The 25,260-nt window shown below is 45.8% G+C and overlaps 1 protein-coding gene across 4 annotated transcripts; it reads left to right on the forward strand.

Moving 5' to 3' along the window:
* Positions 1 to 5,553: 5,553 nt before the first annotated feature.
* LOC102571351 (natural killer cells antigen CD94) lies at positions 5,554 to 24,257 on the forward strand. Of its 4 annotated transcripts, XM_019490036.2 has the most exons (8): positions 5,557 to 5,707; positions 10,450 to 10,572; positions 11,029 to 11,151; positions 12,142 to 12,255; positions 14,518 to 14,669; positions 17,110 to 17,216; positions 17,888 to 18,099; positions 21,104 to 24,257. In XM_019490036.2, the coding sequence occupies exons 2-7, from the start codon at positions 10,452 to 10,454 to the stop codon at positions 18,048 to 18,050; spliced, it is 780 nt and encodes a 259-aa protein (XP_019345581.1). In that variant the 5' UTR covers positions 5,557 to 5,707; positions 10,450 to 10,451; the 3' UTR covers positions 18,051 to 18,099; positions 21,104 to 24,257. The 4 variants fall into 4 exon arrangements, with proteins under 4 accessions (XP_014460001.2, XP_019345581.1, XP_019345580.1 ...); XM_014604515.3 differs by lacking the exon at positions 21,104 to 24,257 and having other exon boundaries at positions 5,554 to 5,707; positions 12,154 to 12,255; positions 17,888 to 18,864; XM_019490035.2 differs by lacking the exon at positions 21,104 to 24,257 and having other exon boundaries at positions 17,888 to 18,864.
* The last annotated feature ends 1,003 nt before the right edge of the window (positions 24,258 to 25,260 follow it).

Genomic DNA, 25,260 nt, shown 5'->3' on the forward strand with positions numbered 1-25,260 from the left:
ATGGCTATGGCTACAGCTATCGCTGCCCTGCCCTGCCCTGCCCAACTCCCTCCCTACACAGACCTCAATTCCCTTCTTGTCCCCAATCCCCACTGACTTGCTGGAACTGCCCTCAAGGCTGCCCAGGGCCACGTGCACGTACTGTCCAAGCATGTGGTGCATTGCCCCTGGCTCACCACTTTCCTCCCACTTCCTCCCAGCAGGTCCAGCACAGGCTGCAGCTCCACCAGCCTGAATATTATGTCAGGAATAAAAACCGCAGCTGGAAAAAAAAAAAACACGGCCACATTTTCAAAGTAGCCCAATTTGGCGGGAAGACCGTGGACCTGGCAACTCTGGTTGTGCCCCTTGTTGCTGCCCCCGCCTGCAGGGGAAGTGTTGCAGGGGAACTGGGAGCAGGCAGTTTTCTGCGCGCCCCGCTGTGCCCTGCCGTGCCAGGTTCCAATGCTGCTCTGCAGAAGCAGTGAGGGCAGCACAGCGAGGAGCATCGCAGGTGTCTGCTACCTCCCCGGAGCCTGGGACGGGGCTGGGGTCAGGGCAGGGAGGCAGCAGCTGTTTGTAGCTTCCCAGCTGCAGTTGGCACCAGCTCTGGGGTAACTGCTGCCAGCCATGGTGCTCAGGCTGCTTGCACCAGGGCTTGCAGCCTCCCAGCCACCTGCTGGAAGCAGCCGGGGCTCCAGGCTGGCAGCAGTTACCTAGACCTGGGGCCGGCTTCAGCTGGGAGGCTGCAAACAGCTGCTACCTCCCCGCCCCGGCCTTGGCCCCAGTGCATGCTGAGAAAAATTGTCTCACGTGCCATTCTTGGCACGTGTGCTGGGGGTTGCTGAACCCTGTTCTAGACTCTGATTAACCATTAACTCTGAAGTCCACTGTTGCATCATCTAAAACATCCAGCATTTTAACTTAGCAGAAATGAGCAGCCAGGAGAAGGACTACACAAATATGAAATCCTACACACCTTCCAAGAAACCAAAAGAACAAAGTCCTAGGAACATCAAGAGCAAAGTTACTGGCTGTTACTGAACAGACAACATTCTCCTTACTGTATTTCTGACCAGTCTAACCCCCTTATCACCTTCATTGTTCAAGAGATTAGATGTTTGGAGCAGGAAAGTAGAAATATCCCTTTTCTACAACACTGCCATGCTGTGAGGACTGACAGCTTTTTGGACCAAACTGAGTGGTGATTGATGAGGGCTCACCAAGCTGGCAGGCCTACAAAGTACCTATTTTTTTTCTGGAATACTCATTGGCTGCCAGATTTGCAGGGTGTTCATCAAATGAGAGCAGTTTCATGAAGAGAGTTTATCAGACCTGGCTACTGGGGTTGTGGCTTTGGGGTGTTGGTGCTGCCTCTACTCACTACACTTCAACTATAGATTCTCAGGAAAGGGCTTGCTTTCCTCATTTTTATGTTCCTTCTCTTTCTGTAAGATGCTTCCTCTTCATCTTCCCACTGGAAGATCATCACAGTGATTCTGGGGGTCCTCTTTTTGGCAGCTTTGGGTGACTGTTGTAGTCAAGGGTAAGTGCTTATGGGAATGCCATCACAGGTCTAATTCTAGAATTAATGTCCTTTAAACATAATACAGAGTGACTTCACTGAAAATAAAGAGTTATTTTCTGTTTAGGGTTTTGACAGAGAGCAGGATGCAGTCTATAAATATGCTCTGAAACACTGAAAATCATTTGAAATAGCCCTTCTTCCTGTAAGGATACTAAATCCTGTTTTTCTAAGATGAATAAATGCAGTTTGGTCACATCACCCCTGACCTGTGTCTGAATATTCAAAGGATGGAAAGGAAACATCTGGTTGAAATAGAGAAGTAGATCTACCCATTGCCTGTGAAAGTTCCTTGTAAGGGTTGCTTTGAGTCTGCAGACTCAAAGCAGTGTTTTCTACAAAGCTGTGTGTTATCTAAGATGAAAAATGATATTGTAGATATTGTATCTGTTAAAGACTTTGGAGTTCTTGGTCATGAAAAAAAGGATAAGGTGTATTCATGATTCCTTTACAGATTGTTCCTGCCTAAGCTGCCCTGACCAGTGGGTAGGTTACAGAGGCAGCTGTTATTTCTTCTCCTGTTCCAGCCAGGAGTCCTGCCGGGAGTCCTGTTCTGCACAGTTCTCATCTTTTGGTGATCAGCAATGCCCAGGAAATGGTAAATACCCATGAACCCTGACCTGAGAAATAACAAGCTTCTTAACAGGACTACTGGGAGATGTGAAGATTTTGAGTCATATATGGTGTTAGGACCCAGAGGCTTCAATAGTACTGGCGCTTGGCAAGAAACCAATGTCTGTGCAACCCAGCAGAAATTTGACAGACATGTCACCCTGACTGTGACCTGTCCCTGGCAAAGCAAAAGAAGAAGTCTGGGAGTACCCTTGTTGGATGACCAAAGTCAAAACAGGAATTTGCATAAGGAACTGGTTGTGGGAAGGTTTAGAGTCATATAAGGTTATGGGGAAGCAGAATCTGTGCTGTAGCCCTGCAAAGTAAAGGAAGAATAGACATCTAGTATAGCACAATTTACCCATTTCACTTGTAAAATTGACAAGTGTATAAAGCACCACTGTGAAGAATTGGGGTCCACCTACCTCCTTTATGGTGGGTTAGGACTTCCCTCCTCACCCCCATAACAGGGGATATCCCCTGCCTGCCAATTCCCAGTTCTTCATGAATACTGACAACTATCCCTTGCACTCCCTGGACTACTGACCCATCTGAAATTGTTCATCTGACTGAGCAGGCCCAGGCTGGAATTGGACCGTGGAGTCTCCATTTAGTGCTTTCAAACACAGTAGTATTTCACTCCATCACATTACATGGCTCTGTTTTCTGACTGGGGTTGAAAATGCAGGTGACTCTTTCCCTTTGTACCTTCTAGGAGCTGTTCCAGGTGATCCACCCAGAGCCCCGCTGGATAGGGCTGAGGAACAGAACTAGCTGTGGCTGGGCCTGGGAAGATGGGTCAACCTTCAATGTTAGGAAGTGAGTTTGGTGTCAGTCAGTGTGTGTGCATGTCAGTGGTCCAAATCTTGTGATCCTTAGTGAATATTCAATCTTTAAAAAGACAAACATTGCTACTGAGGTCAAAGAAAGAATTTCTACAATAACACAGGCTTAAAACTGTTTAAATGTTCCAGGATTTGTTCAGTGGCCTGATAGTAATAATGATATGACCATATGCCAACACCTTCCAGCCAGACATCAATTAATAGCATTTTTAATAGTTGGTATTGTTGCTATTAATATTGCTTATTTTCCATGGCTAGGAAACTGAGGGAAACAGAAAAAACATGACATGCTGGGGGTTACCAGTGAGTGCTAGGCATAGCCAGCATTATAGTCCAGCCTCATGGTTGTGAGTACTTGGCACTGGCTGGTAGATTGTACTAACAGGCCACATCTACATTGCCCTACGGCAAAACTGTTACTGCACCATACACGTGGATTATTTTTAGCAGCTACTTTGCTGTAGTGGTGCGTTGTAACGGGGGAGCGTGCTGCTACAGCAAAGTAGCTGCTTGTCACATGTAGACACCTGTGGATGCTACGTTGCCATAGCACGTCGCTACGGCAGCATAGCGTTACATGTACGCGTGCCCACAACGTACTATTTGTTTTCTCTATTGTGACTATACCTACTTTCTCTTGACTTCCAATGCGATGAATCACCTCCTGTTCTGGGGTTTTTCACCCATCCCATAAGGTTGCCTCCGGTTACATAGATATATGTGTAGCCAAGGTAACATAGCTGTGTCAAGGGCAGCATGTGACACTGCCAACAGAATAACTGGGGCTTTATCTCATTATCATTTGCCTGTACATTTCTACTTCACCCGCTGCTGCCAGGTACTAGGAAACTTCTCTCTCTTACCTGAAAAGTTGTGAGTTTTAATTCTGCCTATTTTAGTGGAGTATCCATCTCTAATTCCCCTCCCTATGTGCATGTGCTTCTTGTAGAGTCACCATTAATAGACCTGTCCAGCTCTGTGGAGTCCTAATAATTGGTGCCTTCCAGGCTTCTAGCTGTGAAGTTCCTGCCCCGTGGGTCTATGAGAAAGATATGAAGTAATCTCCTCCTGATTTCTTCCAGAGCACATTCATTGCTTGTACTTGTTGCATCCTGACTTCATACCAAGAACACCCCTAAACATTTTTCCACACAGAGCCATGCCTGATGATACTCCAAGGTTAGCAGTCTGCACTGCCCTGCTTTCTGTAATACTAAAGGTGATTAAAGGTAATTGCAGCTCAGGCTTTAAGACATACAACGTTGATTCAATGTGCAGGGTGCTAAGCTTGTAAATTATACTGTAAATATCACATTCACCCACAACCCTATCTTCTTTTCAAAGATCTGTGACAAGAGGCAGAGACGATCTGAGCAGGGCCCAGGGCAGATCGGCCTGTGCAGGGCCCCACCCCTGGATGCAAGAAAGCCGACAGCAGATTCAGCAGTGGGGGGGAGGGTGCCGAGCGGCCAGACATGAAGCCGGTGGCAGCATGGAGTTACTGCAGCCACTCTGCTCGGCTCTGTGGGGGCCCCCAAAGCGCAGGGCCCGGGGCAGTCGCCCCAATTTGCGCCCTCCTAGGGAGGGCCCTGGCAAGACATGAGGTTCCTCTCTAACTTCCATAGCAGTTGTAGGCACCATGCCACTGAAACTGTCTCAGGGATTGACCCTTCAATGTTTTCGTTATTTTAAATTGGCTTCACACTCTGTGACCAAATAGAAGAAAAGACTGTGGGGACTCAATTTGGACAAAATCTGCAAAAATATGGTAAGACTGGAGCTGGCACCTTGCTTCAGGTGTGTAATTCAAGAAAGGAGGGTGAGGCACACAGGCACTCTCTATGTGAATCAAGAAAAGCTTGGTATCTCCAGTGAGCTTAGATGCAGTGTTATGAGGAAAGGCAGAGGTGGGGGAATTGGAGGGGAGTACTTAACGGAAACACTAACCACATCAGTGGGCGTGCCTACACAGGCATTAATGCGCCTTTTCTAATGTGCATTAAATTGAGTACCTCCAATGTGAGGTACTAAATTAATGTGCATTGGGCTGCACTAATGTTCAGTAGTGCATATGCATGCTTCTTAAAGTGACACTTAATGTGCAGTAGACTATTTTACTGAGCATAAGCGTAATGTCACAGTTTTTTACATGATGCTTAACGTACAGTAAAATAGTCTATTGCACATTAAAGTGTACACATAGACATGTCCAATGTCTCTGAACTCCTGTTTCTTCTTGGAATAAGGGCATCTGAGTTAGAGATGCATGTTAGATGCCTCTATGTGCTCATAATTCAAACTGCCTAGTCCTCCTCAGAGGGTTACAATTTTTGGACTCCTGCTCTGTCAGAGAGACTGTCTTTTACTGGAGTCAGTATTTAATTAGCTGTTACTAAACACAGACATTAACACCATAGACCAAGCTTGCATAATTTTAGTTTAAAGATGAAAGTGCCTGCCTTTGCTTTGAGTGATCTGGATCTGGGTAGGTCTTCTCAAATTAGCAAACTATGAATTTCCTGTGCAGTTGCAGCCGGAGCATAAAAAAGCTCTGTCTTGTTTAGCACTTCCCATCTTCTACCAGGACAGTCAGAGGCAGACATCAGGTTCTTCCCTGAAGATTTAAGGGATCCAATCAGACATCATACAGATTCCAGCACTCCAGCCTCTTCGTAAATAACTGCAGGTAAAGTCAAATCTTCCATGGCCAGGTGCTTCTGGGATTATTATGATTAGGGTAAAATATTAATGTTAGAAGAACGCTATCTGAGCTTCCTGATTCAGGAAATAAGCAATAGAGTATTTTCTAGCTATGTAGCTTTGAATTATTGTTCTATTTGTTTCCATTCAGAACAATCAGTAACCTAGAACATTGGGATCATTGTCTTTCTCTTCCATTTCAAATCAAACTCTTATCACTTCAGCATCAGCCAAGGAAGATGGAAGATGTAATATATATGTACACAGTAGCAAAGCACTTGATACTGATTCTCAAGAAAATATGTTTAAGAAAGCAGTTCACATTGGCTTTGCTGTATGTGAAGTTGTGTCTACCGAAACCAGTTCAAAGATGTAAACAGAGGGAAAAGGGAACAGAGAGCATATATACCATTGTGAGGAAGGTCCCTGGTGTAGCACCAAGGAGCACCGTGTTTCCTTAACATAGGTATTAACAGTCTTTAAAATGGGTAAATCATATGGTAATGAAATATTGAATGAGAAAAGTGTTTGAAAATTAAAAAGATCTAGTAATATATTGGAAAGGTCAGAGAAAAGGTAAACCAGAAGCAAAAGATCTAGATAAATAAAATGATGTGTATCAAGAAGCTGAAAATATTGGACTAGGCACAAACTATGGTTGTTAACTAGTGAGGAAAGAGTGCAGTTAGGAGACTGAACCAGCCTACAATAGAAAAATGTAAAGCCTATGTAAAGCTCATGGGCTATATGCATCCTATAATAAAGTCCTCTGTGGTTCATGCTAAAATAGTTTTTTGTATTCTCTGCAACCTGATGGCACACAGAAAGAACAGAAGGAGAGGAGTAGGCAGACTGATTCCTAGAAGGGGATTAGTCAAGGAAGCAAAAATTAACCCTCCCTCCCCTCATTAATTGAATCCCCTCTCATTTACACCACATCAGTGGAGTTGCAGCTGACTCACCAGAGGAAGGGAAGAATTGGATTTTCACAATAGATGAGCTTCATCTTCAGTCAAGGAGCTACAGTTAAAACTTACAGGATTGGCTGTCATAATTATTTAGGGCATAAGATTATTATCAGAGGGATTGGTTTAGGGCCCTCTATGGGCAGTAGTAAATAAGAAGGTACAGGGCACGCCTACACAAGAAACGTACTTCGCAGCTGCCAAATTAACTGCATAGTAAACATCTTAGAATCTAAACACGTGCCCCTATTAAGACATGGGAAACTAATACACTCTGCAGTAGGTTAGAACTTGTAAATACAAGTCCTTACCTGCTGCAGAACTTTTTCCTGTGCAGCAGAGCACGTGTAAATGCTTCCACAGCTGGCTGGGGCACAGAAGAGGTGTGGGGCTAGCCAGAAGAGGTAAAAAAAAACACAGAAAAAACCCCCAGTGCATCCCACGCTGGGGCAGCACACCCTTGCAGTGCAGAGAACACCAGACTGTGCAGTATCTAGCTGCAAGGCCATGATCATCTGGATGTGCTCCTGAAGTCAGGTATCTGAACTTCTGAGACGTGTAAGAGGTCAAATACACCCCTGGGTTTAATTTTGCCTATTAGCCTTTGAGCCTTTGGGCCTTTGAAAGCAGCTATTGCTCTCTGTATACAGTACCTAAGCACTTAAACATGATTCGCTCTTATGATCCTCTGAATTCTCTTTGTTAACTGTATATAGATGCTGTGTGCCTAACCTGGTCACAGTGAATCATGTTCCAGAGCCAAAAGTTTAAGAGGAGAATCTTAAGAACATTAGCCTGAAGAATCAAAGAATCTTAACCTGTTTTTTATCTCCTCCTAGTTCCCTTCCTCCTAGTTGGGAGCCATTTCAAAAGGTAATGTTTGAAAAGGGCAGCAGCTGATATGTTTTAATTGCTATGAGTAAACAGGCTAAGCACAATTCAAGTATAGCAAATCCCCTCCAAATTTAACTCTGTATGAAAGCATGTTAAAGCTGCTGCTCTTTTGAAAGGGTTCCAAATGTTCCTGTGTCCACACCTTGGTGCACTGTCTGATCAGACAGGAATGAATGATTTGGTGAAGCTGGTATCTTCAGGACTGGAGATACATAATGGTATGGACCTTCCTCTTGTTGCTAACATACTTGTAGAAACCCTTCTTGATACCCTTCACATCTCTTGCTAGCTGCAACTCCAATTGCACTTTGGCCTTCCTGACTTCATCCCTGCATGCCCGAACAATATTCTTGTACTTTTCCCTAGTTGTTTGTCCAAGCTACCACTTGTTGTAACCTTCCTTTTTCTGTTAAGCTCGCCAAAGAGTTCTCTGCTAAGCCATACTGGTTGTTTGCAACATTTGCTATTCTTTCTGCACATCAGGATCATTTATTCCTATGCCTTCAATAAGGTTTTTTAATATACAACCAACTCTCCTGAACTCCTTTCCCCCTCAGACTGGGAGCCTGCTCATCAGTTCCCTGAGGGAGTCAAAGTCTGTTTTTCTGAAGTCCAGGGTCCTTACTCTGCTGCTCTCCTTCCTTCTTTTTGTCAGGATCCTGAGCTCAATCATCTTGTGGTCACTGCTGCCCAAGTTGCCATCCACTATACTACATACCCCACCAAGTCTTCCCTGTTTGCGAGCAGCAGATCAAGAAGAGCACGGCCCCTAGTTGGCCACTCCAGCACTTGCTTCAGGAAGTTGTCTCCAGCACTCTCCAAAAACTTCCTGGATTGCCTGTGCACTGCTGTATTGCCCTCACAGCAGACATCATGGTGATTGAAGTGCCCCTGGAGAACCAGGGCCTGTGATCTGGAAATTTCTGCTAGCTGCTTGAAGACAGCCTCATCCACCATTTCCTCCTGATCTGGTGGTCTATAGCAGCCCCCCACCACAACATCCCCCTTGTTGCTGTCCCCTCTAACCTTAACCCAGAGACTTTCTACAGGCCCATCTCCAGCTTCATATTGGAGCTCTAAGCTATAGTATGGTTCTTTTCCTCCCCTTCTCTCCTGTCTGTCCTTCCTGAACAGTTTGTACCCATCCATGACAGCGCTGCAGTTATACGAGCTATCCCACCAGGTCTCTGTTAATCCAATTACATAATCTACATAACGTCATCCAATATTTGGAATAACAATGTGAAATCAAAAAAAGTAAAATTGAAGACATGATAGAAACATTGTAATGGGTGAGGGGTTGTGCAGTAGCATCCTGAACATATTGGTAAGAACAATATCTCTGGAGGTATTTAGAAATGAAAAGGAAGACTGGATGGAAGGCCTGATGTTGTAAGTGCCATCAGATCCTGTTACTTTTAATGGGGGTCAAAGGTACTGAGAAACATAAAGAGACTATTCAGCAATTTGCAAGAGTGATCTGACCATGTTCACAACAATCTTGCACTGACAGTGGATGCAGGTACATTTTAGCTTGGCTTGCATTAGTGAAGGTGAATAAATTACACAGGATTAAAAGAATTCAGAACTAAAAATAGTAGTGCTTTAAGAACCCTAAACCCCTAAAGTGCAGTAGCTATTTGGAGTACTGCCGTTTGAAGACAGTGAAAGTAGATGATCTTTTTTGTTGTTTTTTTAGTCAATTGGATTTAATGAAACATACAATTCAAAGACAGAAGAGGCTTCTTGGACACTTATATTTTGTCCTTTACCCCTTGTACACAGAAACATATCCCTCAGATCACTAAATTCTTCCCAAAAGTAAATTGTTTTCTGGTTAAATTTTAGAAAGAATAATGAAATACACTTCCTGGCACCGTTGTTTATTTAAATATAAATATTGTGTCCTTTTTATTATGTCTTACAAGCCTGTTACTGCCTGAACATAACTGGTCAAAATATCCAGTAACTTCCTGGAAAATTAAGGGAACTTCAGAGAACATCATATTTGATTTTGACTTATATGGCCAGATTCTGTTCTGTTAGGTGCCTACAAGTGTTGCATGCTATTCAGATCCTGGAAGAAAAAGTTAAAGTAAAAGACGAGATGCATCCTCCTCTGGCTCACTGCTTTGTGTTACTAACACACTGTAAAATGAAAGTGTTTACACATTTTTTCAGCAATGGAATAAAATTGCATGTAGGTGCCTAAATCCACTTTGGTGCTAATGGATGGAATAAAATATGTCCTTCTGTGACTATTAATTTTCTTACTTCAGTGCTTCTCAGCTCCAGCCAATATTAGGGTGCTGTTGTGCTAGACACTATGTGAACCAGAGACACCGAATACATGGGGGCCCAAGGGCCCTGGCTCCCCTCGGGAAGAGGGCTGTCACCTGAAATGTGTGAAACTTTCCACGTGTCCATCATCTTAGGCCTCCCTCTGGCAAAAATAAAAGTCGACACCTATAGTATGAACACACTGCATGGTACTACCCTACCCTTGAGAAGTTTGCAATCTAAACCATTTAAACTAATATAAAAAATGGTTAGGCTGTTCCATTTTCGTATCTGTTTTTTTGTAAGGCTCAGAGGTACCAAAATACAATGTCATTGTTTATATTTTAAATAGATGGAAGGTTACAGAAGGGGAGAAATAAGGAGACTCCCATAGTGATCTTAACATGAGCTTTCTTTCTATGTTTCTGTTCCTCCTGTTGAAGGCTGTTGTAATATGGAATCAATCATGGGAGTATCCTTTCATTTCTCCCCTGCAGTGAAGACTGTCTTATTGATCCACTGATTTTTCATTAAATAGCATTGTCCATCGGTGTCCACTAAAACAGTTTCCACATTTGCTATTCTCCAGAAATGAGCCACGAGGAGGTGACTTACACAGCTGTGAGATTTCACTCTTCTTCACAGGAGAGGAGGAGCCAAAGATCTCAGAAGTCTGAAAAGAACCAAAGGCCTCAGAACAATGAGAGCAAAGGTACTGTAATGAGTATTACCAAGAGGCTACCCTGAATTCTCTTCTACTGTTCATAGCCAAGTTTCTTTCCCTTCTCTATGAACCAAACACTGTATTTTTGGCATGCAAAGGCGAAAATATATCTCTGCAATGTTACCATGCTACTGAGAAACCTGCAGTATCTAAGATGTTGGTCAAAGAAGTTTGGAAATAGAACTCATTGCTTTAGAAGTTAGGAACAGTACATCTTTGCACATAACCATACTCAAGCAATAAAGCTGGTGTCGGCTTTCACACCTGGTCAAGTGGGTGATATCCATATGTAAGTGGAACTCCCCCTTAAGTTGTAGTCTAACCCAGCCACCCAGAACAGAGGCTCACTTTGCTTATCTTTACTTATTGACCCACTGATTTTTCATTTAATACAGTTTTCCATTGCTGTCCACTAAGACCATTTCCACATTTGCTATTCTTCAGAAATGAGAGAAACAGAGGTGACTTACATGGACATGAGATTTCGCTCTTCTTCGCAGGAGAGGAGGAGCCAAAGATCTCAGAACTCTGAGAAAGACCAAAGGCCTCAGAACAATGAGAGCAAAGGTAGTGTAATGTGTGTTACCAAGAGGCTACCCTGAATTCTCTTCTACTGTTCATAAACAAGCTTCTTCCCGTACCCTAAGAGCCTAACATTGTATTTTTGGAATGCAAAGGGAAACAAAAATCTCTGCAATGTTGCCTAGTACCATGTTACTGAGCATGAGTGACAAGTGCCTCCTGAGACTGGGAGGGCACCATGGCAGTGAGCAGCAAGTGGGAACCACCCACAGATGCCGGCAGCAGTGAGGAGGGGGCGGGTGGCAAGCAGCGACCACCCACAGAACCCAGCAGCGGCTTCAGCGGTGGCCAGTCCCCACCTCCCCTCCCCCCTGTGATCCCCCTACGCATTGCCTATGTTACTAAGAAACCTGCAGTGTCTAGGATGTTGGTCACAGAAGTTTGGAAATAGAACTCACTGCTCTAGCAGTTAGGAAAAGTACCTCTTTGAGCATCCAGCATAATAAAGCAGTAAATCTGGTGTGGGTTTTCACACCTGGTCAAGTGGGTGATTTTCATATGTAAGTGCAATTCTACCTTAAGCCACAGTCTGACCCAGACACCAAGGTTCCCCTAAGGTGCACGCATGCACAGCCATGCACAACTAAAAGTGCGGCCGTGCACAGCCTTTTCAAGGCTACACACCAGGAGAGGCTGGAGCCGGAGCCTGGTGCGGGCTCCGCCGGCTCTGGGGAAGTGCTCCACTCCCCAACCCTAGTGTGAGGGAGTGGAGCACTTCCCCGAAGCCGGCAGAGCCCACGCCAGGCTCCAGTCCCAGCTCCTGGCCCCAACTCCAGCCCTTGGCCCCTGGCTCCAGCCTCTAGCCACCGACTCCCAGCCTCCGGCCCCTGGCCCCAGGTTTTTGCCTCCAGCCCCCGGCCCCCTTCCGTAAGTGTCCCACACCGGACCAAGGCAGCATGCTCATGGACCGCTGCTCCTTAGAGGGAACATTGCCAGACACCCAGAATGGACTCACTTCACTTATCTTTATGCCAGTTTTGTCCTTAGATTCTCCTGCTCTACCCACTCCCCGGAAGAGACTCATTACAGGAATTCTGGGAATCCTCTGCCTAATACTACTGGTAACAGTAGTAGTCTTAGTCGCCATACGTGAGTATTCTATAGGAATAAAAATAGAGGCCTTGTGTACTCTTCTATGGATCCATTTTTGTTTCAATGTCTGTTCACTGCCATTGTTCTAATGTAAGGAAGTTGTATATCAGGCCCTAACGGTTTTATAACTTTTATAGACATTTCAGGAAGGTTTTTCTATTCATATTTAGGGATAAGGGTTAAAACTTCTGAATTTTTTTAAAGGCATACTGGAAAATATAACAAAAGTAATCACTGTTAAAAAGTCCATTTCACAAGGACATAGAGCCATATCATGATTCCAACTCAATTTCCTTCATACGCAAAAAAAATATTTCAACTTGTTCTGGTTTAATTGGCACAATCCATTGTGCTGTTATGGTGAATACCACTTTTACAGGATTCCAACATACATAAAATCCAGGGAAACTGTACCTATCAGGAAAACATGACCCTGCACCAGAGAATAACTCACTATCAAAAAGCTTATACCACCACCAGAGGTAAATATTTTGGTGGAATTTTATGTCTTCTTTAGCTCCCACTTGGTTGATTTAAAAAATGATATACAAAATGTCTAATAGCATCACTGTATCACATAATATTGCAAACTGTAGGTCTCAATAACAGCCCAATTTTAAAATGCTGAGTGAAGACAATAGGGAAAGTTAGAAAATAATAGTTCTACTGACTGTACTCTTGAAATGAAGAGAAACCAAGCTCATCTGATTCTCATGCACTTACTCAGTGGCCCAAGCAAGAAAATACACAATCTTTATTCATTTTACTCACCTACTCTGTGCCAGGTAGGAAGGGATGTGTGAGAGCTCCCCACACCGGCACTCTGCTGCTGCTTGTATTGTGGGGACCAAGATGGGAAACAAATAAAAAAATAGCACATGACGACCTTTATTTACCTGCAGCCACAAAGCCTGCCAGCTGTCACGGAGATAGGTGCAGGGGAAATCTGGGTTCTGGGGCACTGCACCTCTGGCTGCAGGCAGGCAAAACTCTTAACGTGGGTGCTTGTGGATCTGTATGTGTGTTCAGGTGTGCCCTTCCTGATGCTGGGGCCTCTGCACAACATAGCAGTGTGCCCCCATGAGGTCTTCTCCTCCCCTACAGCCTCGGGTCAGTCCACCTCTGTAAACGACGGCAGGTCTAACTTAGCTGGCTCAACACCAATAGCACCAGTAGCATCAAAGGTACCCAAACGGAACTGTCACAGAGCCTTTCTTTTTATAAAGGAATTGACAGCAACAAGTAAAGATGTTGTGTTGGATATATGTTACTAGTGGTGCGTGTGATGGCTTATCTTGTGTTTTCATGTTTATATGTTTTTTTATGAAAAAAATGAAATAGTTAGAAAAGTATATCTTAGGAAGTTTGGGGGTTGAAAAACCCTTTGTCAGGCTGCGGAAGTACCTGCAGTTGGTGTGTCTCCTGGTCCTGGATGGAAGCAATAGTAAAGAAGCCAGAGGCTGGCCTGGCATGCAATGCAGGCAAGAAAGCCAGTCAGTGAAAATGGAAATGAAGGCGTCAGAGGGTGAGGGACAGCCTGGGGTTGGTGGGGGGAGGGGGACGTAGCAGCGCAGGTAAAAGTGCAGAAGTATCTGGGGAGTTAGATGTCCGAGTTTTGCCTGCCTGCAGCCAGAAGTGAAAAGCCCCAGAACCCAGACTCCCCCTGCAGTTTTCACCCCCTGTGCCTTAACACATACACAGTGTCACCTGTGTCATGAGTTTTGCTTGTTGGCAGTTTGAGGTGCAGGTTCCCAAAAACCCCTGCACTTATCTCCTTGAAACTTGGCAGGCTTTGTGACCTCTGCAAGAGCTACCATCCCTGCAGTTTTCACCCCACTGTGGCTTAACACACACACGTGACATGAGTTTTGCTTTCAGGACTTTCAGGTGCAGTTTCCCAGAAACCCCTGCACCTATCTCCTTGAAACTTGGCCAGCTTTGTGGCCTCAGCAGAGGCTACCAACCCTGCATGTTTCATCCAAATCAGACAAAAAACAACAGAGTTATATTTAACTCTTGGAACCCGCACACGCTCCCTGGGTCTCGCTCGTGGAACCATGCACCCCGACAGGGTTTGCCCTAGGTGTGGACCCTGCTTGTTGTGCACTGCAGGCAGGTGAAATTTTCTTCAATTCAACACAAGGGGTGCATGCACAAGTCATGAAATGACACCTGTCCTAGCCATCTGGGATCATGTTGCACACATCAGCACACAGAAATGAAGTTCTCAAAACAGTTTAACTGTGTTTTCTTTTCAAGGGGATAAAACCAGTTCATGTCCAGACAAATGGGAACCACATGGACACTTCTGTTACCTCTTCACTAATGACTGGAAATCCTGGCAAGAGAGTAAAGATTATTGTACTTCTTTGGACTCCAAACTCCTTGACATCAAAAATAAGGAAGAACTGGTGAGTACTTTGCCTTTGCTCCCCAGAACTGGCCTCAGAGTTTGTGGCTGAGGCTGCAGTTAAAACTTTTGGCAATGCCCTCTTTCAGGGTGTAGCCAGTAGGGCTGTGCAAAATGGCAGCATTCCATTTCAACCATTGCAGTGTTTTGACATTTCAATGGAACAGCATTTCATTTCGAATTGTGTTTCGATTCAAAACAGCTGTTCCATTTTGCTCCGTCAAAGCAGGGTCAAAATGGCAAAATGGTTAAGATGTTTCACTCATAGGATATAATGGGGAAGGACAAAACAGCCTATAACTTTGTCATTTGTGGCTTGATTTGGATGAAACATGCAGGAATGATAGCCCCTTCTGAGGGCATGATGCCTGCCAAGTTTCAAGGAGATAGGCAGGAGGGTCAGGGAAACTGCACCCCAAAGTTTTGAAAGCAAAACCTGTGTCATGTGTATGTGTGAAGCCATAGTGGGGTCAAAACTGCACTCATGCTAGCCCCTGCTGAGGCTACAAAACCTGCCAAGTTTCAAGGAGATAGGTGCAGGGGGTTCAGGGAAATTGCACCCCAAAATCCTGAAAGCAAAACTCATGTCACATGTATGTGTTAAGCCACAGTGGGGTCAAAACTGCAGGCATGCTAGCCCTTGCTCAGGCCACAAAGCCTGCCAAGTTTCAAGGAGATAGGTGCAGGGGTTTGGGGGAAACTGCATCTCAAGCTGCGGACAAGCAGATCTTGTGACATGGGTGACACTGTGTGTTGCGTTTAGGTGCAGCAGGGTGAAAACTGCAGACATGATAGCCCCTGCTGCAGCCACAAAGCCTGCCAGCTGTCAAGGAGATAGGTGCAGTGGGGTTCTGGGGACCTGCACCTCTGGCTGCTGACATGCAAAACTCATGACATGGGTGCTTGTGCAACTGTGTATGTCTTGGGGCATGAGGGGAGGGTGGAAACTACTGCAGGCCTGGCTGCTAGGCCCTGCTCCAGCCACAAAGCCTTCCAGCTGTTGAGGAGATCAGTGCTGGGGGGTTCTGGGGCCCTGCACTCCTAGCTGCTGACAGGCAAGACTTGTGACATGGGTGCTTGTGCTAGCTACCTACTGGGTTATGCAATCAATCATGATTCACTCAGAGACCAGCTCAACACACGGTAGCTAGCGAGGATAACAAGTTAATGAGAAAGAATTAACACCTACAAAACCACAGTCTAAGGAGAGGAAAGAATTAATACAGAGCCAGGAACTGCTTCTGCCCCAAGACAGAGACAGTCAATTGCACAAGCACCCATGCCACGAGTTTTGCCTGTCAGCAGCTAGGGTTGCAGGGCCCCAGAACCCCCCTGCACCCATCTCCTTAACAGCTGGCAGGTTTTGTGGCTGCAGCAAGTGCTAGCAGGCCTGCATCTTTCACCCTGCTGCACATTAACACACACACTGTCACTCATATCACGAGTGTTGCTTGTCCACAGCTTGAGGTACAGTTTCCTCCAAATCCCTGAACCTATCTCCTTGAAACTTGGCAGGATTTGTGGCCTGAGCAGGGGCTAGCATGTCTGCAGTTTTGACCTCTCTGTGGCTTAACACATACACGTGACACAAGTTTTGCTTTGAAAACTTTGGGGTGCAGTTTCCCTGACCTCTTGCACCTATATCCTTGAAACATGGCAGGCTTCATGCCCTCAGAAGAGGCTACCAATCCTGCAAGATTCATCCAAATAAGGCAACAAATGACAAAGTGATAGGCTGTTTTGTCCTTCCCCATTATAGCCTATGGGCGAAACAGTGAAACGTTTTGACTTGCCTCCTTTTGTTTTGAGGCTGTTTAAACTATATCTGTTCCCTTTCGATTTTGCTGTTTTGACCTCGAAATGGGTCAAAACAGCGTCAAAACAAAACTGGCAGTGAAATTTCACACAGCCCTAGTAGCCAAGTTCTGCCCGCCAGGTGGCAGATCAGGAATAACTCACCCAAGGATTAGGGGTGGGTTAGCAGGATGATTCTTTAGGTGCATCCCAACATCATACATTTCTTTTCCATGACCGGTATGTGAACCTGGGGGGAAATCTTTCTATTTTTCCTTTCCAAGGTCTGGACCCCAGTTACTGGTTCCCTCCATACATGCTGGGGGTGGGTCAATGGTGTGGTTCTTTGTGTGAATCCCAACATCATACATTCCTTTTCCATAGTGAACATGGGGAGAAATCTTTATGTTTTTCCTTCCTAATGTCTGGAGCCCAGTTACTAATTCCCCCTGTAGGATCTGAAGGTAACCCCAGGCAGCACCCTCATTTGGAAAGATGAGCTGAAGTTGACCTAAGGGAAGATAAAAGAACTAAGTTGCAACAAAAACACTCTTCAGCAACAGCAGACTTTGAAATACTCACACAAGTGGAAGAAAAGGTACAATGGGTGGACTGAGGTGAACTGAATTGGCTTTGTTCCCATTCAGGAGTTCTTCAGATCAGTATTACATGTTCCTCACTGGATTGGACTATCTCGTCAGAAAGGCAGTGAGTCCTGGCTGTGGGAGGATGGTACTGCTCTCTCCAAAGACCTGTAAGTCCCTTGTCTCATGAGGAAAGATTTGCTTTTATTTGAGCTAATAGTGCACTTTCCACCAACAGTGGGTTGAATAATGGTGCTTCATGTCATACCCCTCCCATGAGAAATGTGCAGCTACATGGCCTTAAAGAGCAATAGAGAGAGAGTCTGCCATAGGGAAGAGATGGGCCAGGGAAGAGAAAGGATCCTCTCTATACACCCCAGTGGGGAAAGGCACATGAGATTTCCTCCAGCCAGGAGGGCCACTTTGCTGTATCTGGTGTCTCTTTTCCATAGTGGTTTTTAGTATTTTCCCTCCTATTATTCCTCAGTGATGGTCAAGGGAAGGAAAGTGAAATACCTAGTCTGTGAGAGGCGGAGCAAAGTACATTGAAAGTGTTGCTGGGAGGGGGCCATGGGCAGGTAGAGCCAGGGCTTCTGCAAGTCATGAATGGCATGTCTTGAAAGGATGCTGGCAGAGCTGTGACAGAAAGCTAACCCACTCTGTCCAGGTGTTGCCAGTGATTTTTGAACTTGAGTTTCATTGAGGACAGACTCATTCACAAATTGCTTTAGACATGACATATACTTTAAATGCCAGCCCAGTAGCTAATTACACAAGGAGTAGCTCTGATGAGGCCTGGAGGTGAGACTGGCAGGCAGTAATATATATCTCTCCATCCTAGGTTTGCAGTAGCCCAAGAGAATATCCCACAGTGCTGTGTGCTTCTCTCGAAAGTAGAAGCCAAATGCGTTTCTTGTGAGGAACCGTTCTCCTGGATTTGCAAGAAGGAGGCTGTGCATCCAGAACCTGCTGCTCTGGCAGAAGGAAGGAAGAAAAGCCACTAGAATATATTCCTGCTCCATTCCAAGTCCTGGCCAGATACACAGCTCCAAGGTTCTCATTGTCACCAATTTAACATTCACTGCTGCCGCCAGTGCCAGTTGTTCCAAATGCTTAGCTGTGGCGTGGGAAATGCTGATGAGTGGTGGGAAGAAGTTGGGACTTGATTATTGTCCTTCATTTGATAAACCACTTTACTCAAGGAGGGAGCAGTCAGTCTGAACAGCCAGGCCCAAACTGCAATCTGGTTAGCTGTATGAAGCTGGAAGGCCTTTTTTGTTGTTGCAGTATACCTTAATAGCTCTAGGGCCACTTGCCTTAAGACAGTGGTTTTCAACCTGTGGTCTGTGGACTCCTGGGGTCCACAAACTGTATAACAGGTCCACATGTGATACCTGTGATCAATCAAAAGTATGTGAATACTCACACTTACATTTCAAAGGGGTCCACACCTCCATTCAAAATTTCCAAAGGGAGGTAGCAGCCTTTTTGTTTCCAGAAATCATACATACATACACACCCTCCTTCATCCATGAGAAGCAGGGGCCCAAGCAGCCCTCCACAAAGTGCAGTGGTCTCAGCACATATGCCCAGTCTCCAGTGCTGGCCCTTTGCAACCCACTGAGACAGTAGATTAGAGGGCTGTGGCAAACCACTGGTCTGTGTCAATCCCCTGATTATCATGGCTGATATGGGTGGGCCTTTTTTCTTCCCACTGCTGCTGTCATGGGGACTCCACACTGTGCCCTCCCAGGGAGGTTTCATCATGCTCTTACTTGCATATTATTTTTCTCAAATAAAAGAACCCTGACAGTGAAAGCTTCTGACTGCTCTTTGTGTCAGAAAAACTGTAAAATAAGTAACTGCCTCTCCCTTTCTCGTTTAACGAGACTGCAGACTAATGGCAAGTTACCTCAGGATAATTAGTATTTACTCAGACTTTCTGGCTTAGACATGAGATCTAAAGCTCATCCAGTCCTATGGACCATATGAGTGTTTTTGGGTCAGTCTGCAGGTCAAACCAGGATTGATCAACTATGCAGTGCCCACAATACCAGGTCCAGCCTATGTGCCACACATAGCATATCATGGCCCCAGGATTTGCTAATATGATTCAACATATGAGCTGGATTCAATGCTGCCTGCATCCTGAGGGGTCTGGGGCTGCATGCAGCATCCTGGACTAACTCCCTGTGCTGCCTGCAGTGTGCAGGGCCAGAGCTGGCATGTGGGATCAGTCCAGTGACCCACAGGCTGGATCATATGGCTTCACAGGCTATGTCCAGCCTGGAAGACAAATATGACACCCTTGGTTTAGACTAATAAAATTATATCCTATTTTCTTTAATAACACTTCACTCAGAAAGATCAGTAACATTAGCAAACAGCCTTACTAATTAGGCTGCTCCTTTTCTCAATATAACATCAGTTTAAAGCGGCCAGGACGTTTTATATTCAGTGCATGAACCAGAGCTGAATTATGGGCTGACAGGACCCTGGCAATTAAGGTACCCTTTGGGAAGCCAGGGACAGCACGGGCCAGGTGGACACTCTGGGCAGGGTCATGCTAGGTGGGCAGGGGCGTCCGTGAAGGTGACAGCCGCTTCTTGGGGCTGCCTGCTGCCTGCAGCGCTGGGACAGGGCAGCCACAATTTGCTTTTTAGCAGGGAAATGAGGCCCTGGGTGCCTCAGGTGTCTGGGCAGTTTTATATTCCTTGCATTAAGCAGGGGCAGATTATGGGCCAATGGCATCACTGGCAATCAGGGCCCCCCTCCAGGAAGCCAGGGACAGCACAGCCCAGTCAGGCAGCCTGGCCACAGCCATGCAGGGTGGGCACAGGTCCATGCAGGTGGCAGCCATTTCCCAGGACACCAGCATAGCCCTGGAGTGAGGGGCACAAGCAGGACCCCTGGGGCAGCAATTTGGCAGAAGCGGTGAGGGGTCCGATCCTGCTTTCAGTGGAGCCTGACCACCACCACTCACATCTGGAGGGTGAGTTTGTGGCAGGCCAGGCAGCCCATGAATGTGGGGGGCCATGTCCTTCCGTCATGAGGCAGCAGTTTAAAAATATGTGTTAAAATAGTAATGAAATTAGGAAAAAGACACTTAATTAAATTTATATTAAATTAATGAAATCACAACAGTTTTGGTGAACTGTACATATCAGCAACCTGCGACCTACACATCAATGGGTCTGTAGCAGGGATTAGTGGTTTGACAGTACCCCCTGCTGTAATTCAGTACCAGAGAAATCAGCAGGGTGGATTGTTATATGTGTTTTGGGAAGTAGCCCTGATCTTACTATAAAGACCACCTGATTTGTGGTCATGGCCTTATGGGCCAATCACATAGATCCATATCTCCCCTACATCATAGAATCATAGAAAATTAGAGTTGGAAAGGACCTCAGGAGGTCATCTAGTCCAATCCCCTGCTCAAAGCAGGACCATCCATCCCCAACTAGATCATCCCAGAAACAGTTTTGTCTAGCCAGGTCTTAAACACTTAAAAGCCATGCCCCATGCTTCACAGATGGCATCCTTACAGGTGTTCTATCTATTGCTAATACAGCCCCTCACCTGGCCTTCCGACCCCTCGGCCTCCCTTAGCCACCCCTCTGGGCCTTCAAATGCCTCAGTCTCTCTGCCAACTCCACTCAGGTTGCCAGATGCCTCAGTCTTTCCTCTGGCCCTTCTCTGGGCCCTCAGACCCCTCGGTCTCATGCAACCACTTCCTGAGCTACCAGGCCCCTTGGTCTCTCTTTTGGCCACTCTTCAGCTGCCAGCCCTGCTCAGGGCTGGCCCACAATTTTTGAAGCCCCTTGCAAGATGTAGGTTTGGGGCCCCCTGATCCATCAAAAAATCAAAATTGTGGTTACACTCTCCTCTTCCCCCTCCTGCTTCCTCACTAAATTAATGAATTAGACATAACTGTTTAAGAAAATTACACACAAAACTGACATTTAATTTTAGCTAGATAATTAAATATGAATATCTGAATAGCTAAATTAGGCAATGTATAGTTGTTCCAAAAACTGAAACATGTTTCATTAACTAGAAATGGAGACTTCAACCTTCATTGGAAGCTTCATTGGAGACTTCAATCTTCATAGCACAACTCAGGACCCCAACACTTTGGAGAGAAATTCATGTACCACTGTCTTGAAATCAACCTCCCTATTAATTTCATTCTCAATGGATAGCATTGCCAGTCCTGATAACTGTTCTTGTGACACTGTTGAGCACAGATATAACTTTATGAGCTTCAGCTTATAAAAGCTTCTTAGCTGAAGCAACAGTCACTGGAGCTGTCAAAAATATTATCAGCTCAATGCATACATTAGCATAAACAACTGATAATTTCTTCTCGTAAATGAACTGAAGAGTTTGGAGAGCATGCATTGTCTGTAGTAGAAGATGTGAGAGGCTTTGAAGTTCACCAACAAGATCAGTTCCGTCAATGTCTGTAGAACTACTTTCATTATTCTTTAACGTCAGCTCTAGCTCTGCGCAAAACGTGATTAAATCACTGGTAGATACAGTTCTCATTTTCTTCACATCACACAAAAATCCAAAGATGTTCATGAAGCTACTTAATAACTGAAAATGACTTTCAAGGCTCGTAATCACATAGCCCATTGCAACATTGAAAAACTCAGTTCTGAATCTTTGTTCTGCATCAGTGTTAACTTCATCTTCTGCTTCATAGCTGAAAAGTTTTATTTTCTTTATAACACGTGATTGTGGAAGTTCAGCTGGCACAGACATTTCTTCTGAAAGTTATTTTTCTTTACAGAGTGCATCTCCAAATCCATTTTCTCAGTAACAGAGAAGTGCTTTTTGTGTACTTTCAACTAACTTGCTGGCAGAATCAATATACATTGTTTTACTCTGCATCATTCTGCTTACCAAATTGACTTGAAACAATATGTCATACCATACAATTAATGAAGCAAGGGATTGATAAGAAGAAATCTCGCCCATAAGTGCTCCAGCCTCTGAGTATGTCAAATTGTCTTTTGTAATTTCTCTCAGTTTCAGCACTGATGAGCTGCCATTTTCAGTCTGGAATCTCACAGCCTTGACACTTCCTATGGTGGTGAGAAGCCCCTACAGGCACTACAGGTGCCAGGGGCAGCCCTGGGCACCCCTGGGGTGAATGGGCAGACCCCCTGTGCCCCAGTAGACTTACCTGCAGAGCCGCACCCATGGCCGCAGCCATGGCCACGCAAGCCAGCATTATGCCGGCTCTTCAAACATCTGATCCCTGGGTGGGGTGGTGTCTGGCTAATTGTGGCAGCTGATGCCACCACCATGGAAGTTCAAAAACCCCGGCAGAAACTGGCAGGGAAGGGAGTAGAGGAAAGAGGGAGAGAGCCAGCTGGGAGCATGCCAGACAGGCAGTAAAGGCAGCTCCAGAGGCTGGTTATAGCAGCCTGACAGACACTGCCCTGCTCCAAAGGCAGGAAGGCAATGTCAGGAATTAGGCTGAGGATGGACAGTCCCCAGCCCTCACAATATCAAAGCTTATAAGAAGCATTCCTCTCCCTCGGAGGGGAGGAAGGATGCCAAAACACCAAGAAGTGCAATCCTTTGGGATCAGGGACTGAAGCTCCAGATGCACTGACACCTAGGTGACTGTCAGGTTGTCCAAAGCTGATGCCAGACCCCATAACAAGGGGGCTTACAGAGATCGGCGGAACAGCAAGTGGAACACCCAAGCGGTTGGCGAGTAGACAGGGTGTAGGGGAGGCAGAGCCCCAAAGAACACCGTGGCATGGCTGTGAATACCCCCATCGTTGTGCCACTTGGGAAGAAGAACACCACTGAACCCCTCCTTTCATCAGGTAACAACAAGTTGTGGCAGGCGAGTTGGGGACACCCTGACCAAGGGGACAGTAAGGTACTCACAGCGCCCACTAGAGACATCACACTTTCTATTTTGCATTCCCATCTGGTGTCTGAGAGGGATTTCAGAGTAACATTCACAAAGGACTGCAAAATAGCCCATCTCCTAATTGATGAGTGTAACACTCCCGATTATCCAAGAGTGGGATTTTCTTGAGTCCCCGCCAAGTTAGGCCTCACCTCAACTCACCTTCCATGACTTTGATGCTAACAAATTGAATAGGAGGGGTTCAGTGTGGTTAATACAGGGGTCCCACTTGGGGTACTCATGGATCCGAGAGCACTTCACGAAGGGGGCTTCACCTCCCCTACATCCCCAGCCACATAGTTTCATAGTTTCATAGCTGGTAGGGTTGGAAGGGACCTGAACAGATCATCAAGTCCAACCCCCTGCCATGGCAGGGAAAAGTACGGGGGTCAAACGACCCCAGCAAGGTGTTTGTCCAACCTCCTCTTAAAGTCCCCCAAGGTAGGAGCCAGCACCACTTTGCTTGGAAGTTGGTTCCAGATCCGAACCCTCCTGACTGTGAAGTAGCACCTCCTGATGTCTAGTCTGAATCTACCCTCTGCCAGCTTGTGACCGTTATTTCTAGTTACTCCTGGTAGTGTTCAGGGGAACAGGGACTCCCCCAATGCCTGCTGGTCCCCTGTGACAGATGAAATTATGCCTGTGTGATTAAGGCGCTTGCTGAAGGCTCTATGAAAATTAGACCAAGTGTTTTTCTGCATTTGTTTAGATATTAAGCTATATGTTGTTGCTAAAAGCCTAATTAAAGTTTAAGATGTAGTGAGGCCTTGTATAAAGTAAAGCCTAGTAAATTTAGCAAAGCCTTGAAGTAGTAAGGCCCTGTGGCATAGTTAAAATTACCTTATCAAAGGAATGTAAGGCTTGTACTGCTATTGGTCAGTCTAAGGACAGTTGAAGTAAAAGGAATCTGAGGGGTTGTTCGTTATCAGAACCATTCCGAAGCTATAAATTAGCTGAAATATCTAGAAACCATTCAGAAGGAAGATACAGCTCTGTGAAAAGGATTAGTTAGCTGTTGCCTGGATCAGTGGGCCCGTGGATCACGACGAGCCCAAGGACTGCATTCCAGAGTCCTTCCTGGTACCCTTCGGACAGCGCTATTCGGGGACGCCTGACTTCTCTGAACTTTGTGGAAAGAGAAGCTTGCTGTGTATCAGGCATCACAGGGGACTGCCGATAAGTTGCCGATGTGAATTGCTTTTGTCTGTCATTGTTTGTTTTGTTACTACGTGTAGTTATGTTTTTGTTAAGTCAATAAAACTTTCTTACCTTTCTACCCCCGACCACACTCTCAATCCCAAACCCTCCACAGGCGGCTGGGACAGTGCCCTCTGACTAGTTTGTAACAGGCCACTATATCCCCCCTCAACCTTCTCTTGTGGAGGCTGAACAGGTTCAGGTCCCTTAGCCTCTCCTCGTAGGGCCTGCCCTGCTGCCCCCTGATCATGCGGGTGGCCCTCTCAATGCTGTCCACATCCCTCCTGAAGTGCAGCACCTAGAACTGGACGCAGTACTCCAACTGCGGCCTGACCAGTGCCGCAAAAGGTGGAGGATCACCTCCTTGGACCTGCTTGAGATGCATTTGTGGATGCATGACAAGGTACTGTTGGCCTTCCTGACCGCGTCCCCACACTGTCGGCCCATGTTCATTTTGGCATCAATAACAACTCCAAGATCCTTTTCTGCCTCTGCACTGACAAGAAGGGAGTTCCCCAGCCTGTAGGTATGCTGCTGGTTCTTCCTCCCCAGGTGCAGCACCTTGCACTTGTCAGTGTTGAAACCCATCCTGTTCTCATCTGCCCACCCCTGTAACCTGTCTAGGTCCAATTGCAGCCTATTCCTCCCTTCTAGCATGCCCCCATCCCCCCACATCTTAGTGTCATCAGCAAATTTGAACAGGGTGCTTTTTACCCCCTCGTCCAAGTCACTGATGAAGATGTTGAACATGCCAGCCATTGGGCACTGATGCGGGATTTTGATATAATCCAGCTTTTCACCTGAATCAGTCCTGACAGTGCTTCCTAGCCTTATCTGGAGTGCTAGCTTGTCCCTTGAAAACAAGGGGCTAACCTTTGGGTTAAGCCCTGACCGTAGGACTCTGGTATGTCCTGGTCCTAACTGTCCTTTTAATGAAATTTTTTTAAAAAATCAACAAGAAAGAAAGAAACGAAGAGGGGCCTATTTTCTGGAGGGTTGCCTCTATTCTGGCTAATGCCCTTATTAGCCTGCAGGCAACTTTTTCAGCTCCCTAAAGCCGCTGGATTTTCTCATTAATTGAG

The sequence above is a fragment of the Alligator mississippiensis genome, chromosome 4 (assembly GCF_030867095.1).
Source record: "Alligator mississippiensis isolate rAllMis1 chromosome 4, rAllMis1, whole genome shotgun sequence".
Classification (NCBI taxonomy): Eukaryota; Metazoa; Chordata; order Crocodylia; family Alligatoridae; genus Alligator; species Alligator mississippiensis.